Here is an 18,714-nt window from a genome sequence, read left to right as displayed (position 1 = left end):
CAGGCCCCTGGGATCATGACCTGAGCTGTAGGTAGATGCTTAACCAACCGAGTCCCCCAAGTACCCCTATATTTAAAGTTTATTTAGTGCCATTCTGTTGATTGTTTTATGGTTATTTTTGTAGTCTGTTTCTTGTTCTTTGGTTCTTTTCCTGTGGTTTTTAAAAAATATTTTATTTATTTATTCGTGAGAGACACAGCAAGAGAGGCAGAGACATAGGCAGAGGGAAAACCAGGCACCCTGTGGGGAGCCTATGTAGGATTCTATCCCAGGACTCTAGGATTGTGACCTGAGCCAAAGGCAGACACTCAACCACTGAGCCACCCAAGTGCCCCTCTTCCCCTGTGGTTTGATGGTTCTTTAGCATATGCTTCAGTAACTTCCTCTTTATGTTTTGTATATCTATTGTTGTTTTTTGGTTTGTGGTTACCATTAGTTTTGTATATAACATCTTATCCTTTGTATAGAGAGCAGTCTATATATTAAGTTGATGGTCACTTAAGTTTGAACACATTGTTGAAGCACTAAATTTGTATTGCTTCCTCCATGTTTTATGTCCATAATGTCATAGTTTACATGTTATTATGTTCTGTATCCGTTGACTAATTTTTGTAGACATAATTGATTTTATTATTTTTGTGTTTCAACCTCCATACTGGCTTTATGAGTGATTACTATCATTACTGTATGTTTGCCTTTTACCTGTAACATTTTTCCTTACATCATTTTCTTTTAGCTATAACCTTTTCTTTTCACTTAGAGAATGCCCATTAACATTTTTTGTAAGGGTGGTTTAATGTGATTAACTTATTTGCCTTTTTTTTTTTGAAACTTCTTATCTCTACCTTGTTGGGTAGGGCATTCTTGGTTGTAGGTTTTTTCCTTTCAGCACTTCAAATCATGATATATTGTGTCATTGGAACAGACTGGCCTAGAGGCGACTGTGTTTCAGCCACAATGGGAAGGTGCATGCCCACACAGGGGACACCCCTGGAGCATCCAATTCTGGTAGATACAAGGGATTGTACTATAGGCATGATAAGACCTCCTCTTTACAAGGCCATTACTTTCAAGACTAGAGGACATACCTGACCTACCTGATACACAAAAACAATCACAAAGAGTCAGACAAAAGGAGACAGGGAAATATATCCCAAGTGAAAAAACAAGACACAATCACAGTAAAGCAGCTACATGACACAGAGATGAGAAATATACTGGATAAATTACTCAAAATACTGGTCTTATAGATACTCACTGCACTTGAGAAAAGAATGAATGAATTCAGTGAGAACTTTAACCAATAGACAGTAAATATAAAAAAGAACCAGTCAGAGCTGACAAATTCTTTAACTGAAATGAAAGATAAACTAGAAGGAATCAATAGTAGATCAGAGGATGCAGAAGAAGAGATCAGCAATCTGGAAGACAAGGTAAAGGAAAGAAACCAAGATGAACAGCAAAAGAAATAAGGAATAAAAAATGAAATCAGGTTAGAGGAGTTCTGGACATCATCAGACATAACATTCACATTATAGGGATCCCAGAAGGAGAAATAAGAAAGAAGGGGGCCAAAAGTTATTTGAAGAAATAATAGCTGAAAACTTTCCTAACCTGAGGAAGGAAACAGACATCCAGGTCCAGGAGGCACAGAGAGCCCCCAAAACAATAAACCCAACGAGGTTCACACCAAGACACAGAAAAATTAAAATGGCAAAAAGTAATGATAAGAATCTTAAAAGCAGCAAGAGAAAAGAGAACAATTATATATGAGAGAAACCCCAAAATGCTTGCTACTGACTCTTTAGCAGAAACTCTGCAGGTCAGGAGTGAGAGTGGCATGATATATCCAGTATATTTCTGGATCTGATTTATCTAGTATATTTCTTATCTCTGTGGGGCACACTGCTAGGCGTGGTATCTCCTTTACTCCCCAGGGCAGGAGTGGTACTGGTCCTGGCCAGGGCTGCCTGCAGGGTGTGGGGGAGCCAAAGCTGCTTTGGGTAGACAGGCATGGTAGGCTGGGTCTGCAGGGGGAGCAGAGAAGCAGGGCAAGCCAGGTAGATAGTGTTAGCATTGGCTCCTGCAAGGTTCTGGCTGTTTCAACTGGGGAGGGGAGAAAAATGACACCTACAAGCACTTTTGTTCCTGGAGAAATCTACAGATCCCTGCCCCTTCGGCACATGTTCTCCTTCATGTATGACCCAGGCACTTTTCTAACTGCTTCTTCTGTGCTGTGTCTTGGACAGTTATTTAGTATGCTGGCTCTTTAAGGTGAGGACTATTTCTTACTGTCTTCACACTCTCCTAGAGTGGAGCCTACTGATATTTAAATCTTCTGACGTTAAGATCCAGTGATTTTTAAACTTACTGGAGTTAAGCCCCACTGGTTTTCAAGCCAGATGTCATAGGGACTCATATTTCCTTTGCATGGTTTCCATTGCCAAGGGTGCCCAGCGTAGGGTCTGATCCTCCCACTTCTCCTTTCTAGTGATGTCCCACCTGTTTTTGGTTAGTTGCTTCAAGTGGAGGTGTGGAGTTGGGGTGCAGCTCCCAACCTTGTCTCCAGCACTCCTTCTTTTTTCAGTGTGACCTTCTGTCCAAGACTAGCTGTGGTAAATCTGTTCTGCCAATCCTCAGGTCATTTTCAGAATTAGTTGCAATACATGTAGTTGTTACCTTGGTGTGTCTGTGGGATGAGGTGAGTCCAGATCCTCCTACTCTGCTCTGGCATCTTCCCTCTAGTTGAACTCAAGAATCCATTTTTTTTTTTTTTTTTAAGAATCCATTTTTTAAAGTGGCTGTACCATTTTGCATTTCCACCAGCACAAGTTTTTGTTCCACTTGTATTTTGTCACTTGGTGTTGTCAGATGTTTTAATTTTAGCTGTTCTAGTGGATGTATAATGAATGGCATCTCATTGTGATTTTAGTTTGCATTTCCTAAATGTCTTAGGATGTAAGGTTCTTTAATATGTCTATTTCCCATTTGGATGTCTTTTTTGGTGAGGTATCTTTTAAAATCCTTTGGCAATTTCAAATTAGATTATTTCCTTATTTTGTTAAAAGGTTTTTAAAAAAATATGCTCTAAAAACAAATCCTTTATCTGATACTGGTTTGGCAGCTGTGGCTGTGTTTTCATTTTCCTGATGTCTTTTAAGGAGAAAAAGGTTTTCATTTTAATAAAGTCCAGATTACAATTTTTTCTTTTATGGCCAATGCTTTAATGTCTTCTCTATGAAATCTTTTCTTAAACCAAGATCACAAAGGAGTTCTTATGCAAATCTTATAGTTTTAGCTCTCACATTCAGGTATATCATCCAGTTCAAGTTAGTTATTGTATATAGTGGGAGAGATCTGAGATGTGTTGGGGTGGGGAGGGTTTGCATATGGATATGCACTTTTTTATTGTTGCAAATACTATCTTTTACCAATTAAATTATCTTAGAGCCTTTGCTGAAAATTAATTAGTCATATATGAGAGTCTGTTCTTGGATTCCTTATCCTGCTCCACTAATCTGTGTATCTCATCTTTATGGTAATACTACCTTGTATTTGTTACTATGGCTTTATTTAAAGTCTTTCAATCTTTTTTCTTTTTCAAAATTGTTTTGGCTTCTCCTAATTCCTTTGAATTTCTACATAGATTTTAAGTTCCAAAAGAAAAAAAAGGAAAAATCTTGCTTGTATTTGACTGGATTACATTGATTCTATATATGTATCAATTTGGGGAGAATTGCTATCTTAACAATATTGAGTCTCCCAATCCATGAACATAGTACATCTTTCTGTATATATTTAGGCCTTTGCTTTCTCAATATTTTATAAATTTCAGTGTATAGGAACTTCACATATTTTATTAAAATTATGCCAGCTATTTCACTTTTATATTGTTAATTTTAATTATTTTTATATCAATTTCAAACTATTTGATAAAGGAAATTTTTACAGATATTACTTGATATAATTGGCTTTCATTTAGTGATTGATGAATTGGGAAGCATCCAGTCTAGAAAATAGAAAGGAGCTTCTTACAAAGCAAGAGGTTTCATAGACCAAGGTGAACAGGAACAAGGAAGTTATACTGGGCATTTAATTGGTTAAAATAGGATTACTTTTCATATATGGAGAAAAGAGAAGACTTGGGACTCGGTTAAGTAACTTAAGCTGAGCATGCAAGTACTAATTGGTTGGTCTGGGTGTTCCTCTTCTGGGAGAGCTGAGCATAGACTGAACTCTTTTGGTTTGCTGGTGTGGGATGTAGAGTAAGTGATCCATCTTGGGCCTAGTCTGGACACTTTGACATTGGTATTCAGAAATATTGTTTTGTATATTGACCTTTATCATGTGATCTTGTTAAACTCACTAGTTCTAGACTTTTTAATATATAGAATCTTGAGGATTTTCTACATAGATGATCATGTCATTTGCAAATGGAAGATAATTGTACTTCCTTTCAAACTATCTTTTCTTTCTCTTTGCTCTATTGCATGGGCACAAACTCCAGTACATTGTTGAATAAAACTGGCAAGAGTGGCTGGCATCCTTGCCTTGTTTCTCATAAGATCTTAGGGGGAAAACATTAAGTTTTTCACTGTTAAGTATGATGTGAACTGTGAGCTTTTCATAGATGTCCTTTCTCAAGTTGAAAATGTTCCTTTTATTCCTAGTTTGGTAAATTTTTATCATAAATGTTGAATTTGTCACATGCTTTTTCTGGATCTATTGATGTGATATGGTTTTTGTTACTTTATTAACATTGATTTTCAAATATTAGACCACCCTGATATTTCTGGAATAATGTCATTTGGTCACAATGTACTGGTTTTTTTTTTTAATATACTGATGGAATTGATTTACTAATTAATATATGCATTGTGTCCATGATACTGGTCTTAACAGTTTTCTTGTAACTTTTAATTTTTGATATAAAGGTAATGCAGGCCTCATTAAATGGGCTGTTGTTAATATCAGGAAGTGTTTGAGTAGCACTGGTGTTATTTCTTCCTTAGAAGTAGAGGCATTGATTCATCAGGATTATTTTAATTGTGTTTAATCATAGCATGAATATGTTGGAGAGGCTTATGAAATCCACTTTCCATGTTGGGTTTACACTACAATGTCTTTAAACAAAATTGTAACCAGTTGACTGATTACAATTTTTTTCTTAAAATATTTCCAACTCGTATAATTATGCACACCTTAAAAAAGTTGTTTAAAAAATATTAAGTTTAGGGATGCCTGGGTGGCTCAGTCAGTTAAACATCCAATTCTTTGATTTTGGCTCAGGTCATAACACCAGGGTCATGAGACCGAGCCCCATGTCAGGCTCTGCACCCAACATGGAGTCTAAGATTCTCCCTCTGCTCATGCTATCTCTAAATAAATAAATATTATTTTTTAAAAATATTGTTTAGCAATACTTACAAAGATTTATAAGTCTACAGTGGATATTCAAACATTATATATATACCACCAGGGAACATTTGGGGATAGTTTTCAAATAAGCTAACATTAAAATCCACTAGCAAAGTTAACACTACTCAGAATCTGGTTTCAAAATTGTCAGTTGAAGGACATTATTTTGCTTCTAAAACATTTCTTCTCTTTGCTCTCTCAGCTCTAGGATCACGGGTAGGGTAAATACCTGGTATTTTGCAGTTTTAGAGACCTCCTGAGGATTAAGGTTATGGTAATGGTTAGGGATTAGGGTGTGTACCTGGTATCCTGCAGTTCAGACCTCTTCAGAGAATAAAACCCCTGACTTCTGCTGGGGTTAGGGTTAGAGCTACGGTCAGGGGTCAGGGTCAGGGCTTGAGTCTGTATTCCTGCAATAGCACTCATAGGATTTATATAAAGTTTACTTCTATTACTGATAAGAGTGACTTAGCCATACCCATTAGGATAGCTACAATAAAAACAAAAACAACCCAGAAAATAACAGGAATTGAGGATGTAGATAAATTGGAATCCTTGTGCACTGGTGAGATGAATATAAACTGGTATAACTGCTCTGGAAAACAGCATCGTGGTTTCTTAAAAAATAAAAAATATAAAAATAAATAAATAAAAATAAAAATAAAAAATATAATTACCATGTGATCCAGCAATCCCACTTTTGGTATAGTAAGGGATGTCTATGTAGCCATATTCATAGCAGCATTACTCAAAATAGCCAAAAGGGGAAAATAACCCAAGTGTCCATCAATGGATAAATGTAAGCAAAATGGTAGTATATACATATAATGGAATATTCAGTCTTTATAAAGGAAGGAAATTCTGACATACAACATGAATGAACCTTAAGGACATTATGTTAATGAAATAAGCCAGTCACAAAAACACAAATATTGTATGATTTTACTTACAGGAGGTAGCTAGGGACAGAAAATAGAATGGTGGTTGCTACAGGCCAACTGGAAGGGAGAACGGGAAGTTGTGGAATGGTAATACGATTTCAGTTTTGCGAGGTGAAGAGTGAAGGTGAGTTACACGGCAATGAGAATGCATGGAAGACTACTGAATTGTACACTTAAAAATAGTGTAAGGATGGCAAAATTATGTGTATTTTACCATAAGTAAAAAATAGTGACCCACACATTAGTTGTAGACCAGCAGTGAACACACTCACAGCATGGGAAGAGCCAAGTATAATCATGACTGTTTCTCTCCTACATGCTTCTTTCTGTCCCAGTTTGGAAATGTTGACCATTACCTGCAATAATGTCAGTGTCCCATGCTCTCACCACGCCAGTGACAACAAAGTGTCTCTAGACATTCTGAAATGTCTTCTGTGAGGGTGGGCAGTCAGGAAGCACCATCACCCCTGGTTGAGAACCACTGCATTAGCGTCACAGGCTGTACATAAGTGTACAAAGTATACATTTTTACATGATGCTATACCTTAGAAACTGACTCTATGGTATTTGTGCAAAATTCATTTTTTTCAGAAATGAGAGCCCAAAACTCTGAAGGATTGATTTATTTTAAAAAATGATAAATATTATGGAATGCCAACCTCACATTTAGGATATCGGGACCTTTGTATTTGTCTTATTCCAGGATGTACCTTTTTTTGTTGTTGTTAAAGATTTTATTTATTTATTCATGAGAGACGCAGAGAGAAGGCAGAGACATAGGCAGAGGGAGAAGCAGACTCCTCGCAGAAGCCCAATGTGGGATTTGATCCCTTAACTCCAGGATCACGCCCTGAGCCAAAGGCAGATGCTCAACCACTGAGCCACCCAGGCGTCCCTCCAGGATGTATCTTTGAGACTTTAGAAATGTCAACTAGATCACTGTCTGGGCCCAAACATGGAACATTTATTTGCCGTTCTGTAATGGGGTAATTAAGGAAAACAAGCAGGCTATTTGGACAGACACACAGGCTACCAGACTGGATCTGTGCATCTTCCTAGTTGCCACTGGACAGGAAGCTATGTGCCTGCCCCAGCCTGGAACTCTTTAAGGGTCGGCTGTTCTGCCTCACTCACCACTGTCTCCCTGGGAACTAGCCCTGGGACTGGTACACAGAACACTCAAACATCTGAATAAAATAAATAAGTCTTATTTAACATGTATTTTCTTTCAGGATTATTTATTCAAAAACAGGGAATAGCGTAACTGGATTCTGGTAACAGTATAGTAAAGAAATACATTAAATGGTACTAAAATAAATCTACAGAAAATACATAATTTCATTAAAGTGCAAACGAAATATTTGAAATGGCACATACTTTTATGTTTCAGGTCAGTATACTTTCTACTTTTTTAAAGAATTGCTGACTACAAATAAGAAATCCAAAGTTCTTCCTCTTTGCTTTTATTTCCTTTATAACATGTATAAATCTTCAGCACTTCTAAGTGCATATTTGTAAATGTACACTAGAAGGAGACAACTTGAGGTGGTATGACCAGCACAGAGTGGTAGCAGGGTGATGACCTCCCTTAATTCAGACAAAACTGTTCAGTCAATGATCTACTAGCCTTTCTATGAGCTGCTCTACTAGGTTTGTACCGAACAACTGGTAAAGCCTGGTTTCTTTGTCCGCATTACACTTATACCTTCAATTCACTATATTCTGGTCTAAACTTCACTTTCTCCGGCTGTAAACTAGAGTACTATCACTAATCTCCCATGGTATGCTGCATGTATTGTATTGTAGGTCAGGCATCCAGCATACAACAAATTGTATAATTGTATAATTTGTATAATTGTATAATTAATATTTTAAATATCTATTTGTTTCTAGACAGCATTCCTGTCGGAATCTTTGAGAAGCTGAATTCTATTAACTGTGAATCAGCTATTCCTCCTAACTTTGTTATCTGCAAACTTGGCAAACTTTGCAAAACCATTATGAAGAATATTCGAAACAGGACAGGAAAATTATGGCATACCTCCTGGATGATAAGTACATTAATGATGCCATTCAATTGTATATATCAACTAGCAAGAATTTTAGCTACAAGTTTATATGTCTATCCTGTCTAATCTAGCTAATAATTTCTTATTCCATCCACAAAAACTTCAAGGTTTTCGTAAAGACATTTTAAGTTTATTACAATCCCTTTATTCACTACTGTAATCAAACTTCCTATATATACCAAATCTTCATTTAGACAGTGTGCAGAAAAAGATACATCAAGGTAAGTTTGTAATTTGAAATGTAAACTAGTAATTTTAAGAAGAGTTCTCCAGAAACCTTATCTGGAATGAATTATTCCAGGCCACTCAAAATGCCCACAGAGAAAGCCTTGCTGAAGTTCATCTTCCAAAATTATGAAATATGTGGATAAACATTCCACCAAATATAAAATTCAACAGATACAAACAATAGGAATTTGATTTAATATAGAGCTGTTAGACTGTAAGATAGGGATATGTAAAATGATTAGTGACATAAAAAATGGAAAAGTTAAAAAAAAAACTAGATGTTATAAATCAATAGCCAGATCTGAAAAATGATACATAGATAGAAATGAAAAACAATCTTTTTAAAAGATTTTACTTATTAGAGAGAGAGAGCACGACCGAGGAGGGGGAGGGGTAGAGGGAAAAGCAGAACTCCCCGCTGAGCAGGGAGCCCCATGTGGGGCTTGATCCCAGGACCCCAAGATCATGACCTGAGTGGAAGGCAGAGGCTTAACCACCTGAGCCACACAGGCACCCTGAAAAGTAATTTTTGAAAAAAGAAACACGATAAACAGTCTAAAAAGGAGATTATACATAGCTGACAAGAGAATTCATACAGAGAGAGGAAAACAGAAAGCACAGAAGGGTTTTAAAAGATACAGAATAGAATGAGAAGTTCCAATATACATTTTTAAAATAGAAACTGTACTGTGTCTTAGAAATTTGTTCTCCATAATGTAACAACTTCATTATTCAGTAACACTGGGAAATCTTACTGAAAATATTTAAGTACTAATTTGCTTTCAACATTCCTTATTTTTAATGTAGTTCTACCATGATACATAAATGCTTACAATTTTAAAGCTTTTTCTTCCTTTTATAAATTAATACCAAATAACATCATTCATACATAATATCTGGGAAACAAGTGTTAATTAAAAATCTACCTCAAACCAGCAGTTTCTTTCTTTCTCCTAATTCATACTAAATTCATGTTCTCTCCTCCAGTTGCTTCCATTTTCAGCTAAAGTCTGTCAGTGATTCTACTGAGAACAACAGTAGTACATACTTGAGAAGAAAAACCAAATGGTTAGGTAGAAGTACAGCATGAATGACACTTATTTCTAAAAGCTGAGAGAAAAGATTTTCCTTGAGACTGTCAAGTTCTCTTGAGGTGACTGAGTCAAGTATTAAACATTTTTTTAAAACACAGTAAATAGTTCACTTAAATATTTGTACCTATACAAAGTCTGTTGGATGGGTTAAAAACGAAGGCCACAATATCATTTTTTAAAAGTGGAACTGCAGGGAAATCCATATACTGCATCATACCCACGCTTTCCATCCTGGGAAAAGTCGGCTGAGATTTTTGGGGTCCATAGCTTGCTGTATGAGCAGATTCACCTGTCCCCCCACACTGAGCACCGTTCCTTCTTCCACTCCTTTCAGTTTCTCCTGTAATCTCATCAAGACACGCTCTGCTACTTTGTTGAAACTCTGGTCACTGTCACTAAGGACAAACACACAGGTGGTAGTGAGGTGGGACTAGTGACAAACACACAGGTGGTAGTGAGGTGGGACAGGCTAAAGGGCCTTGGGCTTTAGCAACAGGAAAATCTGCTCACCTGAGACTGCGTTTGCATTCCTGGTCATCTCCACTGGGAGTGGAGTGGAGCTCAGTGTCATCCTCCAGCCTCTGCTGTAAATACAAAGCTTTCAGAGGATTCATAGTCCAGTCAAACAGGGGGTCGTACAGGAGAACCTAGACAGAACATATGTGTTAGAAGAACAACGTGCTTTCTGATGAGGTACTCAAAGAGGAACCAGCGTGAAAAACAGTACAGAGGCCAGTCAAATGGCAGGTGACATGGGACAGGGAAGACCCATCGCAGGCACTTCCTGTTCCCTTGTGGGGGAAACTGTGCTAGGCTAGTGCTCTGGGCCTTTGATCCCATTCTGAATCCATTCTTCCTCTGTGGTTGGGGGTGGTGACATCCCTTAAGCTGTTTCCTGACTGGGTGAAACTCCTCTATTAAAGAGAGACAAGAACACTTCCTTCCTTCTAGCTCTCTTCCTCTTCACCTGTGCCTGCCCCATCTCTCCCTCAGGTGGGCTGAACAGACAGATCACGTGTGGGAGCTGGACTGCACCAGCAAGCCTGTTTGAGCTTCACTCCTACACCATGTTCTCCAATAATTTTACCAGTAATAAAGCTAACATTCTGGTGTCTATTCTTAAGGCTTTTTTCTTTTTCTCTCAATTAGTTCCAAATTCCACTGGGAAAAAAACAAAAGGTATATTTTATTGAAACCTCCTCAAAACCCAAGTTCCCTTTTGTGGGTGAAGCTGGTCTGGATCTCTGAACTGTAAAGCCATGTCAGTGCCCAACTGGAGTTACACAGGAACCCTTGAACTTATGCACAAACCACAGATATTCAAAGTCAGAGCCCGCCACATTTTTAAGGGCCCTGGGCATTGCCTGAGGCAGCATGAAACAGATGAGCAGACTTGATAGTGCTGATGCAGTACACCCCTATGAATGAAACATGTAATGCTCAAAGGGACTTTACAGTCCCAGCTTACAGAAGTACTGAGAAAACAGAAAAGGCAGCAGCAAGAAGTGTTACAATTCTGTCATGGTGGAATATTCTGCTAATCTGCAACAGATTTCTGCACATTGATCTTGTAGCCTGTGACTTAACTCATTTATCAGCCCTAGTAGTTTTTTGGTGGGATATTCTGGGTTTCCTATTTTTGGTATCATGTCATCTGCAAATAGTGGCAGTTTTACTTCTTTCTTACCAATTTGGATGCCTTTTATTATTTTTGTTGTTGTTGTCTGATTGCTGAGGCTGGTACTATGTTGAATAAAAGTGGTGAGAGTGGACATCCTTGTGTTGTTCCTGACCTTACAGGAAAAGCTCTGTTTTTCCCCACTGAGGATGATGTTTGCTGAGGGTTTTTTATATCAAGCCTTTATGATGTTGAAGTATGTTCCTTCTAAACCTACTTTGTTGAGGGCTTTTATCATGAATGGATGTCTACTTTGTCATTTAATGCTTTTTAAGCACCTATTGAAATTATAATATGCTTTTTATCCTTTCTCTTATCAACATATTTGGGATCCCTGGGTGGCTCAGTGGTTTAGAGCCTGCCTTCAGCCCAGGGCATGATCCTGGAGACCTGGGATCGACCCGCATTGGGCTCCCTGCATGGAGCCTGCTTCTTCCTCTGCCCATGTCTCTGCCTCTCTGTGTGTCTTTCATGAATAAATAAATAAAAATCTTTAAACAAAAACATATTGTAACAGGTTGCTTGATTTGCAAATACCAAACCACCCTGCAACCAGGAGTAAATCCCACTTGACCATGGTGAATGATTTTTTTAATGTAATGTTGGATTTGGTTTGCTGGTATTTTGTTGAAGGTTTCTGCATCTATATTCATCAGAGATATTGGCCTGTAGTTCTCTTTTTTATGTTCTACTTACCTGGTTTCAGTGTCAGGGTGATACTGGCCTCATAAAATGAGTCTGGAAGTTTCCCTTCTTTATCTATTTTTTGGGATAGTTTGAGAATAGGTATTATTATTTTTTTTTTTTTTTTAAATATGAGAATAGGTATTAATTCTTCTTTACATGTTCAGTAGAATTCGCTTCTGAAGCCATCTGGTCCTGGACTTTTATTTGAATCAGTAATCAAAACAACTCCCAACATTTCTTGCTGGCAATCAATTAGTCTGTCCAAATTTTTTACTTCTTCCTGCTTTAGTTTTGGTAAGTTACATGTTTCTAGGAATTTATCCATTTCTTCCAGGTTGTCTAATTCATTGCCATAGTTTTTATAGTATTTTCTTATAACTGTATTTCTGTGGTGCTGATTGTTATTTCTCCTCTTTCATTTGTGATTTTGATTCTTCTTTTTTTTTTTGATAAATTTTGCTAGAGGTTTATCAATTTTGTTGATCTTTTCAAAGGACCAGCTCCTGGTTTCATTTTTTTTTTTATTGTTTTTTAGTTTCTATTTATTTCTGCTCTTAATTTTATTATCTCCTTCTGTCCACTGGTATGGGTTTTGTTTGTACTTTTTCTAGTTCTTTTAGGTGTAAGGTTAGGTTATTTGGGATTTTTCTTGCTTCTTAAGGTAGGCCTGTATTGCTAAAAACTTCCCTCTTAAAACTGCTTTTGCTGCATCACAAGATTTTGGACCACTGTGTTTTCATTTTTATTTGTTTCCATGTACTTTTTGATATCTTTGATTTCTTGGTTGACTCATTCAATGTTTGGTAGTATGTTATTTAACCCTCATGTATTTGTGGTCTTTTCCAGATTTTTTCTTTTGGTTGACTTTTTGTTTCGTATCATTGTGGTCAGAAAAGATGCACAGTATGACCTCAATCCTTTTGAATTTGGTGAGACTTGTTGTGTGATCTATTCTGAAGAATGTTCCATGTGGATTCTAGTATTTTAAGGTGGAATGTTTTGAATATATCTGTTAAGTCTATCTGGTCCAGTTGGTTATGCAAAGCCACTGTTTCCTTGCCGATTTTCTGTTTGAAAAGATTGGTCCATCAATGTAAGATGGGTGTTAAAGTCTCCCACTATTATTGTATTACTATTGATTGGTTCCTTACGTTTGTTATTAACTGTTTTATGTATCTGGCTGCTCCAGTGTCGCAGGCATAAATGTTTACAATTGTTATATCTTCATGTTGGACTGTCCCCATTATTATTACATTGTGTGTTATTACAGTCTTTGTTTTAAAGTCTATTTTGTCTAAGTATTGCTACTCCAGCTTTCTTTTGACATCCATTAGCATGGCAGATGGTTCTCCATCCCCTCACTTTCGATCTGCAGGTGTCTTTGGGTCTGAGATGAGTCTCCTGTATACAGCATATGGATGGGTCTTGTCTTTTTGTCCATTCCATCACCCTGTCCTTTGATTGGAATATGTAGTCCATTCACATTCAAACTAATTCTTGATAGTTATGTATTTATTGCCATTTTGTTACTTGTTTTATGGTTATTTTGTAGTTTTTCTCTGACCCTTTCTTTTCTCTCTTTCATGGCTTACTGGCTTTCTTTAGTGATACACTTGAACTCCTTTCTCTTTATTCTTTGCATGTCTATTAATGGTTTTGGATTTGTGGTTACCATTAGGTTTGCAGGTAGGGTCTGCATATAGCAGTCCATATGAGGTTGATGGTTGCTTCAGTTTGAACCCACAGGGAGGTACATCTTATTAATCAATTAATGAAAAGGAATGGAGGCTTCTATAATTAGAAGGATTTCAGCAGAGAAACAACACAAATTATTCTAAACCCTAGGACTTCTGTTTAGAGGAGTCATATTTGCAAATTTTGAAATCAAGGAAGAACCAGAGTACTTTAAAAAATGGACACTAGTCTTACTATCAGAACAGAAGTGGCTGAATGAAAACAATAAAGGAACAGAGACTGGTTAAGCTACAGCAGGGTTTCTTGGCCCTGGCACTACTAACACTTTTGGGCTGAATACTTTATTGTTGCAGGGACTGTCCTATGCACTACAGGGTACATCTCTGGCCTCCACCCATTAGATGTCAATAGCTTTAAAAAAAAAATCACAAACGGTCCTGCCCCATCCCCAGAAGTATGGTTTGAATATGGTCAGCATCAGAATTTCTTTCAAGCTGTACGGTGATATTAAAGTACAGCCGGTACAGTAGCACCAGGTTAAAGGAATAAAGGCTAAAGGGCTGTAAGTGAGGGAGGCTCACCTGTGCTCCACCTCTGACATTTCCCTGTGGAGGAAACACTACTGGTCTCTTGCCCCACATACTCTTTACCAGGGTGCTAAATCACTGCTGTACATACAGAATTCTCCCCTGGGTAGAGCTAATGTCATTCAGGACTGGAAATCTGGTGTTCCTCCTTCTCCTTCTGCCTGACCCACATGAAGCTGTGATAAAATGTTCTGAACCTGGGGCAGAGGCAAAGGAGATATAACTTCCTGATTTCTCTCAACACCCTAATGGAAACCATTCTGAAAGCAGGTAATGCCATAGGAAAGAGCTAATATGTCATAGTGCTGATTTATGAATTAAGCATTAGAGATGACTTATAATGCTATAAAATGCCTGGAAACTTGAGGACTGGAGTCGTTTCTCAACCACTATTGACCAGTGTGCATACCCTCCTCCCTCCAGCTGCCCAGCATTGTCCCACCACATTAAATCCTCAAATCAGTGATATCCTTTTTTTTTTTAAAAGACTTATTTATTTATTCATGACACACACACACAGAAAGAGGCAGAGACACAGGTAGAGGGAGAAGCAGGCTCCATGCAGGGAGCTCAACATGGGACTCGATCCTGGGTCTCCAGGATCATGCCCGGGCTGAAAGCAGCACTAAACCGCTGAGCCACTAGGGCTACCCAAATCAGTGATATCCTAACAACACACACAATGTAATGACAGAGAAATAAGGACTTCCTTATAATACACTTTACCTCCACAATGGTTAACAGGGTTTCCTGAGAGCTTCTCATAACCTCCATGGTTTTCTCACAGCATCTACGAACACAAAATATGGATTTTGTTATGTTTCTAACATATTCATGTATACTGTGCCGAGACTACTCTTGTTAATAATTCCCAAATTAACATCGCAAAGAGCACAGTACTAGGCAGACTGTGGTTTCAATAAATGTTTTTGAGAGGAATATAAATATCTATGTGAATGTATGCTAAGCATTTAGAAGAATAACATGGTACTACTATGAAACACTTCAGTCATTGTGGTAATAGTTAGTTCACTTTGCCTAGAATTTACTCTATTAAAAGCTGAACACATGGACCAATGCTGGGAAAACTAGACACAACTGCGAAGTGCTTTTAGCAGAAACTGGCCCATCATACACTCCTTTAGTGCAGATTATATGCCCGACAATTGACACCTGGAGGAGTTCCAAGCAATAAAGAGAGTTCGCAGGGCAGAGGCATTAACGAAGAGGCAAGCTGCTTCCAGAGGGTGCTGGGAAGGACAGCTATGGATGCTCTAGAGGGTGAGGTTGCAGACGGTTTGGAGAAGGGGAAACTATTACTATCTTTACCCCAGGGTTTTCCTTACTACCCATAAATCACTGGGAGGTAATTTAGCAGTGAATTTTATCATCTATAGAAATCAATAATCCAAACAATTTTGACACAAAAAACCACCTGCTTTCAACACTTTTAAACACTTACCTTCTGAAGACGCCTTCAACACCAGTAATGCCCATCCCATCCACAATATCTCTGGTGAGCCTGAAAGGAACTGTTTCAGGAGTAGGGAGGATTTTACCCTGTTCAAAAGCAACTCCTAAAGTAAACAGTACAGCAAGGTTAGGAGGCGCCACAGCAAACTGTCCTCCCCCATGGCCCAGAACTCACAGCAGTTCATTGTGTTTCTGCTCTGCCACTGTCTAGGAGATGCTCCTCAACTCTAAAAAGTGTAACTACTTCAACACATAATTAGAGAAGTTCTAGATTAAAGGGTAATTTTAAAAAATGAAATAGTTATGGGTAGGATTTAAAATGCCAAATATGCATATAATCTTAATTTATATGTATTTGAATATATATATACATTGGCTACATATTAATAAAATTTTTAAGTGAAACTCTTTATTCTGAGATAACTACAGTCATATGCAGTTGTAAGATAACAATACATAAAATACAAAATATCCCATATACTCTTTATTCATTTTCGCCCAATGATAACATCTTGCAAAACTATACAGAACAGCCTCATAGCCAGGACACGGACACTGATCCTTCATCACAAGGATCCCTCACGCTGCCCCATTTAGAGCCACCCACTACCCTCCTGAGGCCTACTGCCCCCACCCACCTTGTGCTTCCAGCCATCACTACTCTTTTATAACTTTATAACTGAACTCATTCTGGGGAAAGCCATATAATAATCTTCTCTATTCTAATGAAAATCAATCTTCCTCTCTCAGCAAACGACTTATATAGATTATACTACAGAACTTATAATTTCCTAAGACTGTACCCTTTTTAGAAATCTTAAATTCCACATTCTAACTGAAATCTCTTCTTCTACCTCCTTATTCTTATTGAAGAGTCTTCAAACTCATTGAGATTTCTAGTTCGTCAGCCTCTTTTCTTTCTCTACTCCACTCAGGTTTGGTCCCTCTCGCTACTACCTCCCATCCCCTTCACCCCTGGCCTCCTCCATACTGCTCCATTCCAATCCACAGCTGAGACTCCAGGGATGCTAGAGGAAGGTGTGGAAAACACTACTGGCTCCCCTGCAAATACAGGTGTCCTCACAGCAGGCAAGCACCCTGTGGACTGTGCGATACGCTGTTTTGTTCACTCTCTCCACTCGGCTCTTGGTCTCACCTCTGTGGAGGCCAGTTGACACTGTACTCTTCTCCCAAGACCAGGTATCATCCCTCTGAGGTTCAGCAAGCATACTTTCATTTTCCCAGTTAAAACAACAGCAGATGTAATTTCCCTCCAATTCTTTCCCCTCGAGCTCAAGACTTCCTCCTCTCAGTGGAAAAGCTAAAGCACCCTCTGTGTATCCCCTCTGCTTTAGGACTTCCCTAGCTATTTCCAGATCTCTGTCTCACTCCTCTAGCTTATCAATATAGAATATGTTCACATTTCTCTCACCTTAAAAAAAGCAAATAAAAAAACCCCTCAAAACAAAACAAAATGCTCAAGCATGTCTCCCCATCTCTACAGCGAATGTCTCTCCTGTCCTTCTAAACCTCTTGCAAACAGCTGCATGTTCTTGGTCTGCACATCCCAACCTCTGTTCAGTCCCTACCTTTCCACAATCTCACCTCCTCTATTCTATCCGAATTACTTCCTAGACTGCTAACACTGATTAACTGTTAAATTCAAAGCTCTGTATCTGCCATATCAGACACTACTGAGCACTTCATGAAAAATTTTCCTCCTCTGCCTTCCAAGATATCCCTGCCTCCTCGTTCCCATGACTTGTTGCTTATTCCTCAATCTTTTGTTTTCTGACTCAGGCTTTTCAAAGCTGGCATTCCTTAGGATTCTAACCTTAGTCCTCTTTACCAAGGATTACAGAGAAGATCAGAACCTCCTCCTGTCTAGTGACCTCAACTGAAATCTATTAGCGGAAGGTTCTACAGCTCTACCATTTGCTCAACCTCTTTGCCTTCCTGTATATTAAATTGCCCTTTATACCTGGAAGTCCCATTAATACCTAAAACCACTGTGCAAATGTAAACTTACTGCTTTTTGGTTCTTCACAAAACCTGCTGTGTTCCTTAGCTAGAAATGTCAGTTATCCTGGAGTCCCTTCTCCTGCTGCTGCCACGTCGGACACCCTTGGTGCAGGTTCCTATGAAATATCCCCCATATCCCATCTCCTCACCTCTACAGCTTTGATCCAAATCATCATCCTTTCTTGTCTGAACTATTATGCTGGTCCTAACTGGTCTTTCTACTGCCAGTACCGCTCCCCAAATTATTTTTCCAGTAATTAAATAATAGCTGTGCCCTACTTAAATATATCTGCATTTACTTCCCCTTGTTTAAGAGATTAAAGTTAAAAGTCTTTTTTTTTTTTTTAAGGAAAAAAACACAACCTATATTTATCTATGTCAAGTATTCTATGACATAATTTCTAATGGCTGCATAGATTACATCTGAAGTACTATAATTAAACCAAATTTCTTTCACAGGATATTTTTTTTTTTAGTAATAAATTTATTTTCTTTTTTTTTTAATAAATTAATTTTTTATTGGTGTTCAATTTACCAACATACAGAATAACACCCAGTGCTCATCCCGTCAAGTGTCCCCCTCAGTGCCCGTCACCCATTCACCCCCACCCCCCGCCCTCCTCCCCTTCCACCACCCCTAGTTCGTTTCCCAGAGTCTTAACCTGGCTTTTTACAGTCTTGTTTGTACCAAGCTACCTCACCAGCTACTCAACTACAGGCACCTTCACTCCGGCCACATCTATAATGTCTTGCCATTCCTGTATGTTACATCTTCATTATTCCCCATTTCATATTTGCTCTCTCTCCTGTCTGGATTATCTT

The 18,714-nt window shown here is 38.2% G+C and overlaps 1 protein-coding gene across 5 annotated transcripts in view; it reads right to left on the bottom strand.

Annotated features, from left to right (window-relative positions):
- Positions 1-7,580: 7,580 nt before the first annotated feature.
- The window catches only part of ATM (ATM serine/threonine kinase), a 116,514-nt gene continuing 105,380 nt past the window's right edge, over positions 7,581-18,714 (bottom strand). For all 5 annotated transcript variants that reach the window (XM_077893335.1, XM_077893334.1, XM_077893336.1 and 2 more), the window contains 4 exons: positions 15,860-15,974; positions 15,124-15,187; positions 10,261-10,397; positions 7,581-10,145 (listed from right to left, as the gene is read on the bottom strand). In XM_077893335.1, coding sequence (XP_077749461.1) covers positions 9,962-10,145; positions 10,261-10,397; positions 15,124-15,187; positions 15,860-15,974 — 500 coding nt within the window. In that variant the 3' untranslated portion in view covers positions 7,581-9,961. The remainder of the gene's footprint in view (positions 10,146-10,260; positions 10,398-15,123; positions 15,188-15,859; positions 15,975-18,714) is intronic.

This window comes from Canis aureus, chromosome 3 (assembly GCF_053574225.1).
Source record: "Canis aureus isolate CA01 chromosome 3, VMU_Caureus_v.1.0, whole genome shotgun sequence".
Taxonomy (NCBI): domain Eukaryota; kingdom Metazoa; phylum Chordata; class Mammalia; order Carnivora; family Canidae; genus Canis; species Canis aureus.
The sequence above is the reverse complement of the archived record's forward strand: the minus strand, read 5'-3'. Positions and strand labels throughout refer to the sequence as shown.